This window comes from Plectropomus leopardus, chromosome 6 (assembly GCF_008729295.1).
Source record: "Plectropomus leopardus isolate mb chromosome 6, YSFRI_Pleo_2.0, whole genome shotgun sequence".
NCBI classification, from domain to species: domain Eukaryota; kingdom Metazoa; phylum Chordata; class Actinopteri; order Perciformes; family Serranidae; genus Plectropomus; species Plectropomus leopardus.
Genome location: NC_056468.1, coordinates 17,695,848 through 17,718,427, shown reverse-complemented (window position 1 = coordinate 17,718,427; position 22,580 = coordinate 17,695,848). Strand labels below are relative to the sequence as shown.

Here is a 22,580-nt window from a genome sequence, read left to right as displayed (position 1 = left end):
AAAGAGACTCAAAACAACCACCAAGAGATACAAAACAACTACAGAGAGATGCAAAACAGCTGCAAAGAGACACAGACACTCATAAAGACTATAAAAAGGGGAATAACCACAGAGAAAATGACACAAAATGATCACAAAAAGACACAAAGCAACTACGAAGAACGGTGCAAAGAAACTACCAACAGGATCAAAACAACTAGGCTACAAAAAGACGCCAAATGAAAACAGAAAGAGGCTAAACTACTTTAAAGTCTGTGTTTCTTGCTCCTTTGTAGAAGAGGTGGTGGGGATGTCTACATGTCTGTGCCCAAGGACCTACTGCCTCATAATCCACCCATGTTTAATGACGATTGATGTTTCAGGCAATTACTAAAAGCTCCTGCTTTAAAACATAGTGCAAACACATAACAACTGCTGCCGACATCACAAGGGCCCTCATTCAGTTAGCATGTGAATACACGTACCATTTTATGAGACCTACACTTTCCCCCAGACGCCTGATTAGATGTTAGTAATAAAATGCTTGTTAATTATTAAAGAAGGTCAAATAATGTGTCTTAGGATGAGAAAGGAAAAAACACTGCTGGGCTCCAAAGAAACTAAAAAGATGCTATTTTTTAAAGCATTTTGTGAAAATGAGTTTGAATATAAAAATTATTGTTACTAATGTGTTTAAAGTCCTTTAAACACTTCTTGGTGAATACTTCCAGCAAGGGTGGAAACATGCTCTTGATGAGTTTTAACTCCCTGGGGAGCCAAGTGCAACAGATTAAAAGCATGTGCCATAATTTGTAAGTCTGCAAGAACAATTAACAAAAAGATTATTCAAGTTTTCAGAGGAAGTTGCACTAAAAACACTCCGTCGTTCTTCTTCACAGTCCTGTGGATGACAAACACTGTGCCTCTTGGTCCTCTTCCAGCTGGGTGCTTCCTTCATCTGTAATACAGCTTCAAGACCAGCAGGAGGCCCCAATCTCATGTGAAAGTGTTGAGGCAGATGGTCACAGTGTCACTTCATTATTAAGGAATACTATTATTACCAGTCACATTCATTTTAAGGCAGGTACCAACAATCAAGTCCACACAGGAGTCTGGACTTCTTGAACCTAGACATCTGTGGTGCGGATGCCGTCCTCGTCCAGGCTGAAGGGGAAGTTGCAGCTGGTGTGAGGCTGAGGCTGCGAGCGGTGTCTCCGACGCCCAGTGGCCATGTCTCCTGACGCTGTGAAGATCCCAAGTCCGCTGGTTGAAGTTGCTGGAGGCACACTGGGGCAAGGGGGTGGGGCAGAGAGGGAGTTAGAGGAGGAAGAGGTGGAGGAAGAGGTGGAGGAGGAGGAGAGAGAAGGCAAGGTGGGCACAGAGCTGAAGGCACTGTCTTCATCCTCTGCATCAAGGATGGAGGGCTCGCCCGGTGGGACAGGCGTCCAAGGCTGCCAGCCGGGTGCCACAGAGCAGGACTTGACCAGTGTAGGTCTGCGCTCATCATTCTGTTGACCTCGAGGTGCTGAAGAGGCGTTGTGACTTCGATAGAGAGAGGACGCACGCTTAAATGAAAAACCCTGAAATGAGAGGAACAAAAACATCAGTGTCATCCAGAGACTGTATAAAAGAAGTGAATCACCATGACCTCATCCGTTGGTTTGTTGACTACAAATTTGAAGCCTCGAGTTTGGCATTTTGACTGTTGCCATCTCAGTTTTTTGAAGCCAGAAGTGACCATATTTGGACAAGAGGGTTGTGCTTTGGAAGAGCGAGGGGTGAATCTCACCACCATGGTAGCAACGTATATATCACAACCTAACCATGCCCTAAAGCCTAGCCTTTTTTATCATCAATTTTACTCTATATGGAACCATAACTTAAAAAATTAATGTCATAATCTTTTCAGAAGACTTGAAACTAGCAATTGAAACCATAAATTCATTAAGAAAATGATTACTGAAGTAATAAGTCATGTAAAGCGAGAAGCAGGGTCATTTTGTCATAGACCTGTATATAATTGGACTTAATTTTTCAACAGTGAAGTCTCCCCCTGCTGGCCATTATAAAGAGGTTAAAAGGTTTAAGGCACTTCAGCATGGTCTTCACTCTTCAGACCCGCAGTTGACCTCCCAATGTGTTCATACAACTACTCATATGATATCTTACGGATTAGTGCCCCATGAAAGGCCTCATTACATTACATCCTAAATTTAAAGTTACAAAGGTTAGGAATAGGAAGTAAAGTAACCTAGGTTAGAGAAAACCTTAAAGAAACATGGTTGGCTGTTGCCATGTTACATACTTAGGAAAATAAACACGGCACCTTAAAATCACTCCCTTGTTATGTCTGCTCTTCATCTTTACTCCCATCAGTGCACTGGTCACATGATAGGAACCTTACCAATTACTCGGGTTTTATATTATGCATTCCTCATTACTTTTCATTGGTGTACTTATGAAAAGTACACGAGAACAGCCTGAACTGTTTTGTGTCATCATATCTGTAAGTTTTTGCTTTTCCTCCAAGAACAAATAGTGAGAATGGATCGTAAGGAGTTTTTGTGTCAATGAGAAGGAGAACAGAGTTACCTTAGGAGGACCTCTGAAGTCCTGGATCTTCATCTCAATGTCCCTGATCCAGCCATGCATCTCTTCTGGAGAGTCTGTCTATAGGGAAACATAATCACAAGATAAAACGTTGCAGAGCTGCACTTTTTTCCCCACAAGCTATTGTCATGGTCTGTCCTACCGCGTTTTATGTTACTGGCAGTATTCTTTATTTTTTGTACTGTCAGCAAATGTCATGAAAAGACCATTCATTACCCATAAATGCTTGACCTATAGACCTATACACTATCCCAGCTCACATTTGGAGAGAGGTGGAGTGCACGTTGGACAGGTACTGTCACAGGGACAGATAACCATTCACGCTCACATTCACATCTATGGTCAATGCAAAGAGATCAGTCAGCCGAATCTTCAAGGACCCCAGCTGGCTGGGGTCATCAGCACTATCCACTGCACCACCATGCTGCCCCATGAAATGACCAAAACCAACCAAAACCTGATCCTAAAGTCAAAGTCAACTTTACTGTCAATTCTGCCATATGTACAGGACATATAATGCAATGCTATTTCTCTCAAACCCTCGCTGTAAACATGCAAGTTGGATGTTACCAAAATTTTTAATATCATTTTCAGAGCCAATTGCAACAAATTTTTGTTCCATGTACACTGTTGTGTATATCTGGAAAGACAATAAAGTTGATCTATCTATCTATCTATCTATCTATCTATCTATCTATCTATCTATCTATCTATCTATCTAAATATCTATCTACACAAACTTGCATGACATTACAGAAACCTACAAAAAACTGATCCTAGTAACTGCAGCCAAAAAATGTTTAACTTTATCAGAAATAGTACCACCATTACATAGTAAATAAAGATAAGGAAAAACTTACTTTTCAGACAATTCGATAATGGAAATAATTATCAGTTGCAGCCCTGGTTTATGAGGATATATATGTTAAACATAAACTTCAGCAGATATATCCCTTTTGAGGGTTTTTTAGACTTTCAAATATTTATAACTGGCTCTAATTTTAGTTAACGAGTAATTTAAGTGTTATTGTAGTTTCAGATAATTTATCACTTTGGTGTCTGCACTTCCACTATAGTCTCTGTGTAATCTATTTTTGATTATGTGTTTATTAAATGTTTTTCATGCTTCCTTTTTTTGCACAGACAAAAATAAAAGCGCTCATGCTTGCAGCTTCTCTCTCTCTCTTTCGCAGCACTTCCCATCTGATCTGACCCCCACCGTCTCAGTCAGCTGTTCTCCCAGGAGAGGACAACAGGATGTTATTGTTTTTACAGTAACAGATGGCTTTGCCCATTTCACAAAAACAAACATTTTATGCTCTAAAATAAGTGCTTGTGCCACACATCAGCAGCAGAGCATATAGAGAAAACAACTCAAAACATCAGGACAGACACACCTGCAAATATCGACCTCTTCTGCTCTGACTAAAATATAATCAATGCTTTCACCCTGAGCCAGAGGACATCCACAGAGCAGAGCCCATGATTGCTTGGTAGATCGGGAAGACGGGATTGTACCTGAATGTAGAAGGTCCGGGAGCTGGTGATGATCTCAAACAGGTTGTCTCTCAGCAGAAGATCCCTGATGGACACACAGAGTGGAAAATTATCATGCTGAATGACACAGCAGCTAAGGGGAGGGCTAGGTAGTATGCTAGCGTTAAACCACAAATCTACTATCTTTATCTATTGTTTGATTTTTCTATTCATATCTAATTTAGATTTATACAGGAAGTGGTTGGCTGTACAGCACACTTTGTTAAAAATAGTCAGGACTGTCCCATCTTCTGTGTTCAGTTATTTTCTATTGTCATTTTTTCTCCTCATACTCATATTTGTAAGTTTAGCTGTTGGAAAAATATACAATATAACATAATTTAACCATGTACTCAAATTAATCAAATAGTAAAGCGTTATTTGACTTTACTTTAAAAAAATAAAAGGTAAGTGTAAACTGAGTCAACATAAAAGCAATGTAATAACAAATGGACAGTTCACAAAAAGATCAAAATCAAAAATACATATTTTTCCTCTCACCTGTAGTGCTATTGATAAATCTCGATTGTTTTGCTGTGATTTGCTGATTGTTGGAGTAACTACACGAACAAAACCTGCCAAATATATCACCACACAGTGTGCATCTACTCGCGGACGAGAGGCTCGTGCTCGTGACAGTGTGAGATGTACACATTGAAGCAGTCCTCCTTGGCTGAGCTCTAACACAGGGGGTGTCCAAAGTTTTTTGAATCGGGGCCAGATTAGATCATGCGAAAATACCTTGGGGCCAGCTGCTTCTAGCATCATATGGGTTATTAAAAAAAAATCACCAACAAACTAGACTAACGCAACTGTTTCATGTTTCAGTGAAAATGCATTGAGCTGTCGTCTTCACGCTTCTTTGCTGTGGTCTGCTACCGAGCAGGAAACGTCTGCTGTTAGTTGCTGTCCTTACATTTGCTTGTTAACCATCTGTATATAAAAATACATTAGTTCCACCTGCACACTTCCTACTTGATGCATATCTATGAACTATATAAAAGTCTTACTGTTGCAAGGTGAAGGGAACAGAGCAAGGTGATCTTGCTGGATCAATCAATATTGTGTGACAGGCCACATATGGTGTAATTCGAAAGTCAAGCCGAGTGCCATTTAAAATTGTCCACGAGCCCGGACTTTGGACATGCCTAATCTAATGTTAGCTTGCAGTAGGTGCACGCTTCCTTCTGCACGGTGATACAGATTGTGGGTGTAGTTTGGTAGAAAGTAAATAGTTCCTACTGTTCACAACAAGATCTGTGGATTATCTTCAGTAACCAGGTGATGATTTTTTGGTGCTTTGAGCACCACAAGCCAAGAGCCATCTAGTTTAATTATATTGGAGAGAAGGCAGACATCTCTATGTCCGATATCTCCAAACCTCGGCAACTCACAACAAAACAATCTAGGCTGATAAATAGCACTACAGAAAAAAAGGGAAAATATGTATTTTTGATTTTAGGATGAACTTTTCCTTGAAAAATCCAGGTAGAAATAAACAAAGGAAAAAGAATGGGAGGTTTTAACAGGTGGAAAAACATGAGTCAGAATTACATTGGGTTGTATTGTGTGATTTCTCTTTAAAAGGTTGAGGCTGTGAATTTATTGAGAGAAGTGTTGATAAAAAAAGAAGAGAAACAGAAAATAACATGAGTCATAATAGCTTTTTTTCAAAGAAACTTGTGCATGCTATAGAGGATGGTTCAGATAAATATTAAGTTTGTATGAAGTGCCTAAGAAAAGAAAATGAGAAGGATATGTACAAAACTCTGAAAAGTTCTCTTGGCCATGCTGCATGCACACTATTGAGACGGTCCCTAACTTTAGCCATGCAACGTCAATCGAGCTTCATCCTGCATTGAACAAACCAGGAGAAACCAGATGAGTCGGTTTGAAGAGGGAACCTCTCCGGATGTCTGAATATGAAACTCTGAACTATTGAAACCTCCCTGATAGGTTGCTGCAAAAACTTTGACTCTGTTTGTGTCTGTTCAAAGAGTAATCTGTTCTTACAGGGTTTCCACATTGTCTTAAATAGCAAAACTTTTCCAAGACCAGTTCCCTCAAATTCATTGACCCAACACAGCATAATTTAAGACGTGTCAAGGTCCATTGCTGTTACAACACTGAGAATTTTTACAAGAAGAACTAGCAGACTTTACAGAAGCTCACAGACAAGAACCTTTTTACTAGTTTTAAATAAAAAGAAAAAAACATTTAATTTATATTTTTGAACGTATACACTCAGGCACTTTCAATGACCCATGTCTTTTTATGTCTATTTTCAAAAAACTTTCAGTTCCTTGATTTTTTCCCCCCTAACAAACTTTCAAGTATTTTAAGGACCTGTGGAAATCCTTATTTGAATATTCACCAGAAAACAACCACATGATGAGAAAGTAAAACGGTGGGAGAATTTGTGAGTGATTCACATTTGACTCACCCTGACTTGACGAGACATTCATGGACCTTTTGAATGTCCCTCAGTGGAATCGCTCGGAGAGGCTCCTTATCCTGGGACATATGTAAGCACATTTCAGACATGGACAGACAAAGACCATAGTCACACGAAAACATGGACATGTGAGAGGAAACACAAAGAGTCTGGCTTCTCACCATCTCAGACTTGTAGTAACTGACGGCATTGTCATCCAGGATGAAAAACCTCCTCTTCCAACTCTTCCTCTAAAAAACACACGCGCGCGCACACACACACACACACACACCACATTACAGTTTCTTCATGTAGTTTTTTTTAAATTGAAACACAGAGTTTATCAGTTTTTAGTGGCTGGGTACTCACCACATTTCCCTGTTTGACACAGTAACCACACCTCAGCACACCAGGCCTGTTGCCCTTCCTTTCTCTCCCCTCTGTCTCTTCACTCTCATTCTGAAACATTTAAACCGTCCTCAGTATCATTACAACAATTGTGGTCAATGTAACCACCATCCTCAGAATACATCAGATTACACACAATGTGGTTTTGGAGGCCGAGAGTGAGCTGTACTCTGCTTTTTTTTGCTGAAAAATAAATGTAACAGTAAAAAAAGGAAGCTCGTTAACGCTAATTTTGGCTTCCAGCATTGTTAGTATCTCCTTTCATATCGTCATGGTAACAACATCGGTTTAAGCTTCCTCTTCATTACCTGGATGGGAGTATGGACCACCACGCCACCAATGATCTCTGCCTTGTAGGCCTGCTGTCTTTTCCCTCCCGGATTGTCGCTGATGACTGTACCCACAACGGACCGCGGAGTTGCAGGGCCAGACTTAGGAACCTGTCAGCACAGCAGCAGGCGGGATAATATTAATGAGCACGGCATTAACAAGTGGGGCTTAATGAGTAAAGCTTGCTATTAATTGCCACAGGTTAGACGTTTAATTCCCACTGAAGTCTCAATGCTGCAACAGTGAAACTGTAATATGTTCGGCATGAAAACATCCGACAGTCTAAAGCGCTCAGCAGAAAGGAAATCCTGGCACTCCAAAGGTGTGAAATATGTGAAAAAACAAGAAGGAATTACATTAAAAATCCTTTATCAGGGCTATGATGTTAATGTTTTTTTAAAGCCCTGACTAAGACCGATGGTGGTCAAAAAATGTTGGCTTTTTAAAAATGATTTAGCCACCATCATAAAGGCTTTTTAATGTTAACTGTTGAATGTAAATGTTGGATTTCCTTCCTGTTTATCCTGTTGTTTCCCGTTTATCATGAGCACCCAATACAAGTTTTTGACCTACATCTGTTAATAGTCTACAGAGCAACCAGTCATCTCTCTCTTTTTCTAAGTCAATGGGGCTGTTTGGATTTTTTGGATTTTCTTTTTCTTTACCAGACACTGGACGTAAACCAGTACACAGATCTCACATGACTAAATGACTTAAAGTAAAAGATCCAGGTTAGACATGGTGTTAACATGTATTTTGGTGATCAGAATACAAGTGGACTGCTGAGACACATCGTCTTCACACCTGTGCCTATTATGCGACACTCGGTCAGATTTCATTAATACCTGATGCAGAGTTACAGCTAGTCACTTTCAATGGTTGTGTCTGTACAGGTGGAGATATCACTGTCAGCAGAATTCAATATGTCTCCTTCCAAAGGGCAAAATTAGGGATGGTCACACAACCTTTCATCCAACTCAACAATAAATGGGTAAGTTATAGAGCATTAGCGCACTGTCACCAAAACAACCACCACATCCTGCACTAATGACTTAGTCCTTGTCAGGGACGCATCAGGACACATTTGCTTTTACACTACAAAAGATATGTGGTCCAATGTGTCCTAGACCACCTCTGCAAGTGGTTTGAGTGATTGAGTGGTGGTTATTTACTCTTACTCTTGAGATCACCCAAAACACAAGTTTAATAAAGTTTAATAATAAACACAGCCAAAAACAAGCTATGGTACAGTCTATTAAAAAGGACCTATTATGCTTTTCCTTTTTTTTTTTGTTACACACACACACACACACACACACACACACACGCACACACACACACACATATATATATAGTGTTCCAGTGTCAGATTTTCTCATTAAACATGGGTAAAGTTTCAAATAAAACAAACAGGGTAAATGTATGTTTAAGTAATTCCTATGAGGGCGTCCCATGTACAGAGGCAGCTCCAAGCTCGCAACTACAAGGGTTTACATTACATAGGTTTGGGTTAAAACGAATACACTAAATGAATAAGAGCCCTGGAGGTAAACTTCGCTTTATACACAAAAAGCATTTTGTTAGGGTTGGAAGTGGTTCAGGCTAAGATGGTCAGTGGAAAACTCTTCAGTGTTTTTCGCAAATCTGGTGGTGTCATGTAGACACGGCCGATGCTGAGATGCAAAAGACCTGGAAACACTGACCAGTCAGAGCAGACTAGGTTTTAAGAGACAGGTGCTAAAATGGAGCATCTCAGAAGGGAATACAGGTGTTCAGCCCAGACAGTAAAGGAAAATGTGTTTTTGAACATTAAAGCATATGAACATGTTACTTGTTGTCTAGTAGAAATGCAGAATACAAATATGAACCTAAAATGAGCATAACATTTAAGCTTTAAATTTGAAAAAACAAACTTGCATTCAAAAATATATTTTTCTTGAAATAACCAAATGTTGTCCAACAAGGAAGATGAGGAGGGATCACACTACACTGTCTAGACCAAAGACAAAAGCAGCAAAACACAACAGTTACTTTATGATCACAAAAATCTGCCAAAAGGCTTTGACAATCAACTATGAAGGTTATTCTTGAAAACATACCGGCAAATATCTGTGGATGTTCTCCACAATATTGATGTGCAAATTCATCGAGATGAAATATGAAATATGTTACTATCAGATTCTCTAATGTAAGATATATTATGTTTGGTTTTGTTGTAATTTTATTGTGACGGATACAATAGTGGCACTGTAATGATTCTAGTTACTGTATACTGTACTGTACTGTAAGTTAAAACTGAAATGTGTTGATTAAATGGTATGTTCTAACATGGACCCAAAAAAGTTGTTGCTGTGCTAGCAAATAATGAGAAATAAAAAAATAAACGACAAACTGTTCATTGCTGTTGACAACAACATTCACAAGCGAGCTCATGAGTTAATAAAAGCCACTTATTTCATTTAGAAACGCTAAAAAAAGCTTAAAAAAAACATTATTAGAATAAGAATACAGTGGTTATTTGTCCATTAACACAATATTTATTAAGCCATTCAAAATCAGTTATAATTGAATATAAAAGCCCAATGCTGAACCTTAGGTACAAACTGTGCTGTCTAAACAGAAATTTGCATTTCTTTTGTTGTTTATTTATCCACTGGAAAGCATGCAACAAAGAATGAAGAAACCATTGCTACTTTCTGTAAAAAATAGGCACACCTGTTTACCTCGTATATCAACTGTAACAAGCATGAGCTCAAGAGGAACAAGAGCTTCATGTCATAAGAAATTTAACTCTCTCTACATATGTTTTGCTATGTATATTTTTTCTCTAAATTAAATGGTTGTCCCTTTAATGTTGGCACTAGAAAAAGAAAATACTCTAAAAATAGAGTAAATAACTAAAATAATTACAAGGGTGGCCTAAGTAACAATATGGATAGATTCTGGTCAGAGACATATGTTTCAAGTCAAGCACGCCCCTCTCTCTATCCCTAACTTTATTTCCTCTTTGCATTTTCCAATATAAACTGCCCAATAAAGGCAAAATGCCCCCAAAGTTATAACAAATAATATATTCTCCCTACAAAGTATAAAACAAACATTATATACATATAACCTCTTCCATTCCCTGGTGTGTCTGAAGAAGAGAATACAATAAAAGACATATAATATATGAGGGGCTTCATTTTAACCACTCTTTTGTAAATAACTACATTCATTAGTAATTGCTTAACTTTCATTCCTGCACTTAAATCAGATCTATTCTGCTTTAGGAAATATATTTTAGGCCAAGGAAGCTGAGAAAAGGCGGCAGAGAAGCCCTCCCATCAAAGGGGAAGTGAAAGAGAGAGTGAGCGGCGCTGCTTCCTGTGTCAGTGTGCAGGTGAGAGAAAAAGAGAAACGTTCTTCTCTGTTATCTCAATGTCACTAGTCAGAGAGGCCGTGGTCATTTCGCTAAACACACACAAATATTATGCAAATGTGCAAACAGGATGTGTACGGCATGTTCACCTACAAACTCAGAAGTGTTTAGACACCTCCACCACAGTGACGTGTGTGTGTGTGTGTTATCGCTCATATTCATGCACATTCACAATTTCCTCATTCAGCAAATGTGTGAGAGAGTATTTGTGGGCAGCATGCCAGCATCAGCACCCCCTTAGGCCAAAATGGTTTCAGTTGCATCACCACAAACTGCAACTTCCTGCGCTTAGGTGGAAATCCCTTACCTGTAACTGCTAGTTTCGCTTTTTTCTAAACACACATCAGACAAACACATTGGGTTATAACACCATGTGTGTGTGCAGGTGTGTGTGTGCAGGTGTGTGTGTGTGCAGGTGTGCGTGTGCTGCGCTCACAGTGATCTTGCTGGCCTGGTTGAGCGCGGACACCCAGTCCCTCATATCAGTCACATCATTGGCTTGGAGGAAATACCTCCGGGAAACTGCGTTGATGACTACAAAAACAGACATAATTTCCATGAATATCCACAATCACCACATTATATAATTTTATCACATGTGTGAATAAAATTAATGCCATTGTGCTTCTGCAAAAGCATGACTCGGGGTTTCTTTGAAAAAAAAAAACCTTACCAAAGCAGAACTCTGTTTTGGGCTTCTGCTTCGCTGTAGCTTCGCTCACCTGATGGTAGAAGGAGAGACATAGAAGGAGGGGAAAGGCGAGGAAGTGAAACAAAAGGTGAGGAGAAAAGAGGAGAGAAAAGGGGAAAAGAAGGGGAGAGGAGAGGAGAGGAGAGGAGAGGAGAGGAGAGGAGAGGAGAGGAGAGGAGAGGAGAGGAGAAATAGAAGGAAAGGAAAAGAGACCAAAGGAGAGGAGAGGATAGACAGAAGGAAATGAGGGAGGAAAACGGGGGAGAAAAGGAGACAAAAGAGGGAGGAGGAGGAGGAGAGAAGTTAGAAACGTTTCATATCTTTGCTGTCTATTTGACTCAGAGTGTCCAGGGAGGAGCTGTCAGCGCTGCAGTGCCGTGCAGCCAGATGTCATTATCTCTGGTTAGCTCAGCGAGCGCTCTGACATCTGGAAAACTTCACAAAGTCTGTGCCTGCGTGTGACTACAGATAACTCCGACCTGTGTGTCTTTGCTGTCTCTATATGTGTGAGTTGCTGTGTCCACACTGCTCCGATGTCTCCCCCGCTGCACACGTGTGTAAGTCACTAACGTCCAGCAGAGTGAAATATTTTACCTTAGAGATGTAGGTTAGTCTCAGGCTGCCAACAAAGCTAGCTCCACTGGGCAGGTTCTGCATGCAAACACAAACACACAGACTCGTCATTGGCTCAGAGTCCAAGGTTACACGTCTCGTATTGGTCAATTTCACTTCCTCCTGCTGTTTGTGCAAGTGTGTGTCGTGCATATATGTGTGGAGCACCTGAGGGTTGTCCATATACCAGAGTAGAGCATTTTCCTTCGTGTCGAGGATGAAGTATCGTCTCTGGAAGCGGCAGCTGTTCTCCTTCTCCTCGACGTCCAGGAAGCCACATACACGGTTCAGCCGGTCCAAGTACGGCATGCTGCTGCTATCACATGTCACTGCGACACACAGATGGAGAGAGACAAATACTCAAATCAGATGGACCATAACAAGCAAAAAATATGAAGGGAGCAAGAGAGGGAGATGGACTCGCAGGACAGAAAGGCAGAGACAGGCAGATGTGGAGGATAAACCATCTTTCATTTACTGTTCACACACACACACACACACACACACACACACACACACACACACAAAGAGGAAGAAAGAGACCCGCTCGCACTCAGCAGTTTTTCATGTGACGTGATTGAGGCTGAGCAGCAAACCCTGAAGCCCGAGGCTGAGCTGAGGCCCTCCACCACAGCCAAAAATTACAGACTGCGCTCAAGATCTGCACACACGCACATTTCCACTGGCCAGGGAAGGGAGAGGAGAGGGAGGAGAGGGAGGAGAGGGAGGAGAGGGAGGAGATGGAGGAATGGGAAAAAGAGGTGAGGAAGGGGGAGAGATGTATTCATTAAGATGACGCCATGCATGTGAATCACTGAGCTGCTGACTGATTCCTCAACAGAATCAAGACTCATTCAGCTCAGACACTCGAGGTATGCTGATGAAATTTCAATAATGTTTGCTTTCCAGGAGAATTTTATCCGCAGCAAACATCTGCACATGAAAGTACTTTTTATTTCTTGGGGGAGTCAGAAGACTTCTGGCATGGCAAGAACTCGATTTTTATGTCTCGACCTCCTGATTGCTGAGGGACTTTTCAGTCAGTTACTTTTGCATCTCTGCAGACTATACACGAAGTAATCACATGACAGACTGTGCACAGTTGAATGCACCGAATTAAAAGATGCAAAGCACATTTTCTGCACATTTTCATTTTCATAAGTCCTTACTTTTCCCCCATATTTGAATTGATTTAAAACACTTAACTTTTACATGGCCACAAAGGCAGTGATGGAAGAAATACTCATATCTTTAACTTAGAAAAGTAGTAGAAACTAGTAATACAGCAGTGCAGAAATACTCTGGTACAAGTAATACTCCTGCATTCTAAATTGCACCTGAGTAAAAGTACAAAAGTGGTCACATCAAAATATACATGTAGTACAAAAAAAAAGAGTACTTATTATGCTGAATGACCCATTTCATAACAATGTATATTACTGGATTATAATTATTTATGCATCAATCTGTTAATCACTTTAACATTGCAGCTGGTAAAATTGGAGTTCATTTTAGATTGTTTACATACTGCCAGCAGAATTCAATATGACAGCTGACAGCTTGTGAATTTTCCTGATTTTAACCTTTAATAATACATCATCATCATTAATTTGTTGATTATAGATAATATTAATCTTAATCTGCAATAAACTAGTAATGAACAGAGGTATGGACTCCAGACACATGACTTGGACTTAAGTCAGACTCAAGTCACGATTTAATGACTTGACTTGAGACTTGCAACTCAACTCACTTACTAGTGACTACACTTGGACTAAAACCGACTCACTTGAAAATACTTAATAACTCCCCCCAAGACCAAAGATTAAAAAGTATGTTATTTAGAAAGTGTGCCACGAATCAGTTCATTTGTTTTCATTTCCTAAATCAACTAATACTAAATCTATTCATTCCCAGCGAGTCAACACTTATTCCCCGAATCTACTTTTGTTTGAATAAGTCCAACAGCACTCAGTCACTTTGCAAAAGAGAACCATGAAAAACAAACAGTATGTTACTGAGCTCCAGTTGGAAAAAAATTATACTAAAGATAAATTCTTGTGCATACAAAACTGTGGGTGGTCCACAAAAAATGAATTGCAGATGCACATAGCATGCAGGTTGAAATTACAGACAGCAAAGCAACAATTTCCAGTTTTGTTCAACATTTAAAGTTGCACAGAAAACAGTAAACTGAGGCTAATATCAACAAAGTAAGCTAATGCTGAGCTAACATCATTACTCTGTTGTTAAAATGAAATCACATTTGATGAAAAGCAAATTATAACTTGTTTAGGGCTTTACTCTGGGCTTGTCTACCAGTTACTTGCAAATCAATGGCTGAGTACAGTTATCAAATAAATGTAGTGGAGTAAAAAGTACACATTTTGTCTATGAAGAGTAGTGGAGTAAATGTATGACGTAGCAGAAAATGAAACAATGCAAGTAAAGTCCAGTATAGTAGAGTAGTACTATAGTATAGTAGTACTTAGTTACTTTCCACCACTGCACAAAGGTAATATGATGGCTAACTAGGCCACATCTGTGACTGATTTTTAGGGTTTTTTTAACAAGAAAAAAAACAAAAAGCATAACGTGACAGTCATATAAAATATATAATCAGAAATAAATGGCTGAACCCTCTGCCAGTATTTTTACAGGACTGTCATGAATTTCCATGAGCATTTACACACACACACACACACACACACACACACACACACACACACACACACACACACACAAACACTCCACACATATGACCCCACAAAGCACAGGCAAACAGAGACACAGAGGAGCAACAACTGACACACAGGCTGCATCTTCACTGTTGGTGGAACTCCAGTAAAACTATTCTTAAGTCAATAGTCGGAAAAATGCTTCATTTTGAAACTGCTTTGAAAAATTTGTGGGCTTGTATCTGAGACGTCAGTCATGCAACCTTTATTTCTTTTGACACTGAAATAGGTCAAAGATACAAACCATTCAGAGGTCTTCTGCAGAAACTCAGGGTGTAATGGAAAAAAAGAAAATGATGCTTCAGCCGTCACACAGACACCCGCCCTTGGACAGACACACCCACATACACACACTCATGCATGCACACATAAACCATTTTGGGTATTGGAAAACATCAGGCTAACCATTACAAGGCGAAGCAGTGGTGAGGTTGTGGCATCTTTGGCAAACTATACCAATAAATATAACTCGCACAATCTTCAGCAGATTTCTGTGAAATTTACTTGAGCTTTGAGATGTGACAGAATAACCCACAGTGGCTGTTAATACAGTCTGAGTGTGTGTGTGAGGGCAGAACACAGTGTTCAGATCTCAGCACTGATATCAGTGTTATTGTCTTTAACCACATCCAGGGCAGTGAAGTGAAACCCACCTACACTCAGTTTACACATCTGCTTTATCTGTGGACAAGCTCTTTGCTAAAACAGAAACTGAATCAAAATGGTAACAGTCACTTGAGCAATGCTGTAATGTGCTTCTATGAAGTTCAAGAGAAACAGGCTAAATCCAGGCAAAATAGGCCAAGATATCTTGTCTTTGAGTGAAAACAAACACTCAATCCTGCACTTCCCTGAATGCAACTCAGTGCTCAAACTGAGTACCGTGTGGCAGATCTCTCTCCAGTTCCCCCCAGAGCCACATAAGACATTATATAACTTTTCCATGGCTTAAAGGTCCAGTGTGCAGGATTTAGGGGCATCTATTGGCAGACATGGTATGTAATATATAATACTCTATGTCTTCATTAGTTTCTAATCACCTGTAATTAAAAATGAGATTCTTAGAATGAGTTGTTTCTCTCTACATACAGAGCATGTCACGAGATTTTGTTTCCAGGAGCAGCGAACTAACAAAGGCAACAAGTACTAGCCAATCAAATGGAGAGTAGGATGGGTCACGCCTTTGCTTTCCTAGGAAAATCCATGTTGTTTCTACAGTAGCACAGAACACACAAAATCAATCACTCATTCACGTTTTCGCGTCAGCCGCTGCAATTCTGCTACATGCTTGGCACACGGGAGACATTACACTTCTGCAACTTCACCGCTTGATGCCACTAATCCTTCACTCAGGTGGTGTTGAAATAATTGGAAAAATAAGGTCCCGAATAGGAAAACTGAATGAACCCTCAAGTTGGAACAACAATTCAGAATGTTAGTGAAAAATCTGGTGCGAAGTTGCCGAGTTGACGTCTTATAAGCAAAAACATGGCTGACAAAAGTAAATGTGCGGTTGATGATAGTAAACTTTTTAATAATTCATATACTGCTTGTTATTTTTTTTTTGCTCGTATGTACTTTGTAGTATGATATTACTGTAACCATTGCTGTCCATGTAGAATGACCTAGAATAGTTTGAAGATTATTTCTTAGCATTAGCTGGGTAATATTTTGGTAGCAACATGTCTGGGACAAAATCATTTTGTGATATAAATTGTCAAACTGTTACCAAATTCTGATGAAATGCCCCAAGCAATAAAACACAACATATCTTCATATCACATCTCATTACTTAAAGCTCAAGAACACAACACAGTCAGAAGAACGACTTCCCAACTTGGAAAATGGAACCATTCAGGGAGCACGTTAATGCAGCCTAAATCCTGCACACTAGACCTGTAATTTGTTTTACTGGCGTTGCTATGTAAAATCGGTGGCAAACCTCTTTAGAGCTGAAGCAATTAACTGATAGTCTGAAAATTAACCTGCAACTAATCTAATAATCTAATAACACTTCCATATTCAACATCCTCAGTTGTATAATTGGGTGACAGTGGTGAATTATTATTATTATTGATGCATTAACGTGCTGTAGGTGCTTGAACTAACAAGCCTGATATGTCTGGTTGCTTTACAAAAATATTGTTTATTTGTAGGTGAGTATGTTGGAGTTGTTTTTTTTTTTTCAAGTCAAGTACAACTGCAACAATTAATTGATTCATTGATTCATTGATTCATTGATTAATCGATTAATCGATCATCCTCACCTGACAGAGTGCACTTTGGTGCTTCAGCAGCACTAGCATTCACTCATTCTAGTCTTGCTGCGTTTAAAGAGGACTCCTTGTGGAGGGGCAGACTTAACAATGCGCCCTTAAGGGTTGAGAGGAGCCAAAGAGAGCTTCCATTCTTTTTGTCATACAAACTTAAGTCTTAAAACTGAATTGTTCAGCCAGTTCTAATTTAGTTATGGCACTAACAATTTGGAAATTAAGATTGCAAACAAATCAAGCTTTTCATTCCAGGCTTTTGGGATCCCCCTCCCAGTGGGGCCCTAGGTAATCAGTCCCACTTTCCCTTCCACTACAATGCCTCGTATAGAAAGTAACTAGTAACTGTAAATGTACAATATTTCCCTCTGAAATAAAGTGTAGTAAAACAAAATAATAAAAAAAAAATATAAATACCTAAAAAAAAAAAACTCCCATAAAAATGAATATATGCGGTTTGGGAATTTTGGTTGAAGAAAACACGCTATTTGAGGACGTCCCCTTGGGCTATGGGAAGTTGAGACAGGCATATTTCAATAGTGTCTGACTTTTTAGGGACCAACAGATGAATCTCTTTTTTTTCTTCACTGCCTTTACAGTATTTACCACAGAGTGCAGGCACGAGCTTCACGCCACTGAATGACCAGTTTGAAGATCACGGGCGCGTGCACGTAGACCTATAATGTAATTATGAGCATGCAATGAAAAGTTTAAATGTGATCTGGCAAAACTACTCAGCGACACCTGACAGGCGTTACATTAGTTCAGCTCAGATGACTGCACTGACTCACCAGATCCGACGATTTAACGGCCTGCCACACCTACAGTACTGTACCATCCGCGCGCACGTTTCACATGCACACGCATATTTCACTCACACACACACACACACACACAGAGCGAGAGAGAGAGAGAAAGATAGGAACGGAGGTAACACACACACACACACACACACACACAGTCACAGAGTGCCACTGTCGGCTGACTACTTACCCGCTGCGGAGAGTCAGTGTGCGCCACAGCCAGCGCCCCGCACGGCTCCAGAGCTCAGAGGACAGACCTGAGTTTGGTAAACAACGAGCATGTTACAAAAAAGTTTTGATAACTTTTACTGCGGCTATATTAACAAAGCCGGCGTGCATCTGGCTCTCACACTCCTGTCTGTTTGTTTGTGTGATCGGATTACAGAAGACTTGTCTTTTTTCCGGGTTGGTCGTTTCGGTATTAGAATAAACCAGCCCCGGAAGTGATGTATGCGTCCTCTGAGCTCCGGCCGGGCCCTCCTCCTCCTCCGAGCTCACAGAAGAGGAACTCAACAACTCAATGGCTTTTTCTCACTTTAATTTCATGAGCATCCAGCAAAGGCCTCCTCCTTGCATTTATTTTGACTGTTTGTGCACTTTTTAGAGGCTTTTATTTAGAAAATACATAAAACGCGCGATGTATCTCTCCTTCTGCAACTGCATGTATTAGGTTTTCTCTTCCTCTAAGGTGGCAACTTGGGTACTGGGTAGAACACACACACACACACACGCACGCACGCACACACACACACACACACACACACACACACACTCTCTCTCTCTATCTCTTACTCACACATGCACACACAGAGCAGAATCAGGTGGTTCATATAATTGAGCAGCTATAAAAGAAGGGAGTGTTAACCTGGTTAAACAGGTACACAGTGAATAATAGTGTCATTCATACACCTTCTGTGCGAGATGAGTGTGTGACAGGTGCAAAGTGTTGTGTGCCAAAAGCAGTGCCCACAACAAGAACATGGACTTTGTGTACTTTTATGTACATGAAAGTGTCAATGAGACTCTAAAAAATGCAATGTTCTGCTCGAAGTAGGTCGGCACCCAGGATTTTAGAAGGTCATGAGGCTCAATTTTCCCAGCACAACCAGGGGCGTAGCACCAAATTCTGGGCCCTACGCATAAGCAGTCTCTGTGGGCCACCCACCCTTTCATTCTTGATCAATGTCTCTTACGCACCTTTTTTTCCTAATAATTTGCAAAATTAGCAACTTCAACACTAAACAAATGCTGCGGTGTGAAAAGCACAACAGCACTTAGATACAGCACTTCAGTATTGCCTCACTGTTTTTCCACCTTTACACAAAGGTGACCACAGTGTGACTTCTGTGATGTAACTCCTGAGAGCTCGGAGGATGAACTGAGTTGACCTCCTGGTTTAAACACAGAATCTGGGTTTAGAAACACGCCTATCACCTGTGTAAGTGCTGAAATTACACAAATCGGCATTTACAGGACTGATTATGTTGGGGTTTTTTTAAATTTTTTTTAAATTAGGTTAATATCTGTCCTTTTAAGAGGAAGTGGTTGCATGTCATGTGACCTGCCTGAGGAGGGAGACCTACCTCACTGATTCCATTTCCTGTGGCGACTGCACAAGATTCAAGTTACACAGTTGCAGAAGGAAGTCCTTAAATTTTTCACAGATTTTAATGTTTCTGCTGAAGATCACAGTGTTTTCTCTGTACTGATTGCATGCTTTTACATCAGCGACACTAATATACATAAACATATCTATCAAGGTGATCTTACCCAAACACAAACACACACTATACACACACAAAAAATAAGGGTGTGATTGTATCTTTATTCAGACAAGCTTGCATGCACAAAAAGTGAACAATTTCTAGCACTAAACACCCTATTGCACAAGTACTTTTATTTATTTATTTTCAATTTTTTTCCAAAATTGTTGTGTTCAAATACTTTGCACCTGGTTTCGATGGCAACGACACAGTTAAATAATGTGGTTGTATGGCGTCAAGCGAGCTGTACACTAGCTACCCACCGAGGCACCCCAGCACCTACCGAAACCACACCGAGTCACTAGAGCAAAAACCGTAGTGTACTTCACTTTGTACACACTTCTTTACCACAAGTATGCTCAAGTTCACAAATTACTTTTCAGCTTGACATCAACGGAAAGTGAACACACCACTGTAGATAATGAGGTTGAAATAAATGAGTGATAATTAAAAAAAAAAAACAAAGAGAGAGAACCAAAGGTGCTGGCGTGTTATACTGATGGGATAGACCACCTTTACTGCACCAACACAGTCTTCAGAAACATTTGTTCTTGGTCTGAACCACCTGAAACTCTTAGCATCTCATAGAGATACTCATAGTATCTCAAATACATGAGAAGCTTTCTCACAATAATGAATAAGTATTGCAAAATAATGACTTAGTTTCTCAAATTAAAGATGTAGTGTCTCCAAATAATGACTCAGTATCGCAAAATAATTACTAAGTATCTCAAAATGCTGAGTTAATATCTCATGATAATGAACTTGTTTCTCAAAATAATGAGTATCTCAAAATAGTGAGAAACATGATCAAAATAATGACCAAATATCTTAAAAATAAAGAGTTAGTATCTCGAGGTAATGAGTTAGTATCACAAAATGATAAGAAACTTTTAAAATAATGAGTAACTTTCTCAAAATGGGAAATGTCAAAATACTGACCAAAATATCTCAAATTAATAGCACAGTAACACACAATAATGAGTTACTATCTCCAAAATAGTCTCAAAAATGAGAAATGATTCTAAATCATTATTTTGAGCTTATAAGTCATTATTTTCATAAAGTTTCTCATTATGATGTCATACAAAGTTTATATTTTGAGGCACAAAGTCATTTTGAAAATATTATGTTGAGATACACTGACATTATTTTTGAAAAAGTCTCTCATAAAAAAAAAAAATCACAATGTCAGAAATTGGATCCCATACAAATACATTTTGTAAACTGGTATTAAAAATCTCTGAGGGGCAGAGTGACGGGGTGGATGTATGGACAACACAGCAAACGACAAGACTGAACAGACAAGGGAGACATGTTGAATCACTTAAGAAAATAAAAGTGGAGGTGTTTACAGGTGACTGACAGCCACACGCAGCAGCAGGGACGTGATCAGCAGGACGGGGCTGGAGGCCAGCGCCCCTACACTGTTGCTGTGGTAATCCCCGTGACTATGGCTCCGATGCGGCCCATTACAGTCATCGCCAAAACAGCATTCCATTTTAGCTCCGGAGCCAACGCCATGGGCCTTGTCGCAGAAAGCCTTGTACGTGCATGACTTCATCACCGTGTCTGAAAAGAGAGAGCGCAACAGAGAGAGGGACGCTTGAGGCAGGCAGACGTGCAGCTTTATTGCTTTGAAGTGAGTGAAGATTGATCATTCGTGTTAATTCGGTATGGCGCTGTGAACTCGATGAACCCCCTCCCACACTCTTCTTCTCGTCTCACACACACACACACACACACACACACACACAAACACAAACACACACAGACACACATATAGGCTATAGAGGTTTGTGGTTATCATAAACTGCCGGGATGACATCCAGCAACCTCAAATTATGAGAGGCTGGCTTTTTACACACACACACACACACACACACACACACACACACACACACACGAATACACACACACACACACACACACACACACACACATGAACACACATAAACAAACAGAAGAAAACAGAGTACTGACAGACGCCATGTATCTGTTAAAGTATTTTACAACTTTATATGATTGAGTCCTTCCTTTATGAGTTTTAACACTGACTTTAGACTTCTTCTTTGTCAATGGAGGCAGCATGACCACAACTTAAAACTCTACTGACTTCCTCAAACTGCTTCCTCACACGTGCAGCTGGTTGTCAGCGTCATGCTGACCTCTAGTGAGACTTTTACATTACTTTATTCAATCAAATCATACTTGTGTTGCATATTTTCCTTGGCATGTTTTTGTATGCGTGTGACTCACTGGGTCCTGTGATGGTGGAGCAGGCATCAGCGTACTGAGGGCAGGAGGTAGAGCCCTGCCGGTTGCAGTCGTCCTCATTAGACGCCACGCATTGGTGGCATTTAAGGGCGTCACCTTTGCAGACAGAACAGGAGAGAGCACCTGACTTGAGGCTTAGCATGCATGTTCACAGACAGGTGTAGGAATCCGAACAAACGATCATTGCCTCAATATGCAACTACATACACACAGACGGGCACACACTCGTTTGCAGATACATTCAATAGGGATCCACACATGATTGTCAGCCTCGTCTTCAAATTCATGGGACACATTTGCACACAGTCAAAGCTTCTGTTCGTCAGAACAACCTGTCAGATTGCAGATTTTCCCACCATGCCACAACATATACATTATTCGAGGCTTATCGGTTTCAATCTGCAACAGACATTTTGTGCAGACATCAAACTAGAACTGCTTTGCTGTTGCCACTGGTGTATGGAATCTACGACTGCACGCTATTATGACAGGGCCTAGTGCACTCTGTCGTACATGTATCATCCCGTCACATGATCAGATAGAAACTTGACATTAGACAACATCCCATCATTGCATAATTGACAAAAATATCAAAGAAAAAAATGTATTAAATCATTTAATTTCGTTTTTTTAATAGATTAATTGTAGATTGTATAGTTCATATAGAAAAAGCATATTTTATTATAGATTGCTACTGATACTTTTGCT

General features: G+C 40.0%; 1 protein-coding gene across 1 annotated transcript; it reads right to left on the bottom strand.

The window, feature by feature from the left end:
• Positions 1-18,206, bottom strand: plekha2 (pleckstrin homology domain containing A2). Its single transcript, XM_042488473.1, has 12 exons — positions 18,023-18,206; positions 12,190-12,350; positions 12,004-12,060; positions 11,392-11,440; positions 11,155-11,252; positions 7,276-7,407; positions 6,929-7,018; positions 6,742-6,810; positions 6,569-6,639; positions 4,108-4,171; positions 2,572-2,649; positions 1-1,559 (listed from the first exon to the last, which is right to left on the bottom strand). Exons 2-12 carry the CDS (start codon positions 12,328-12,330, stop codon positions 1,107-1,109), a joined length of 1,302 nt encoding a protein of 433 aa, XP_042344407.1. The 5' UTR covers positions 12,331-12,350; positions 18,023-18,206; the 3' UTR covers positions 1-1,106.
• Positions 18,207-22,580: the final 4,374 nt, after the last annotated feature.

Excerpts from the sequence above, each read along its gene's own strand:
- plekha2 (XM_042488473.1), bottom strand. The coding sequence starts at position 12,330 with ATGCCGTACTTGGACCGGCTGAACCGTGTATGTGGCTTCCTGGACGTC. Across the intron at positions 11,441-12,003 it reads GACTAACCTACATCTCTAAG|GTGAGCGAAGCTACAGCGAA; the intron begins GTAAAATATTTC and ends TTCTACCATCAG. Across the intron at positions 4,172-6,568 it reads GAATGTCTCGTCAAGTCAGG|GGATCTTCTGCTGAGAGACA; the intron begins GTGAGTCAAATG and ends TGTGTCCATCAG.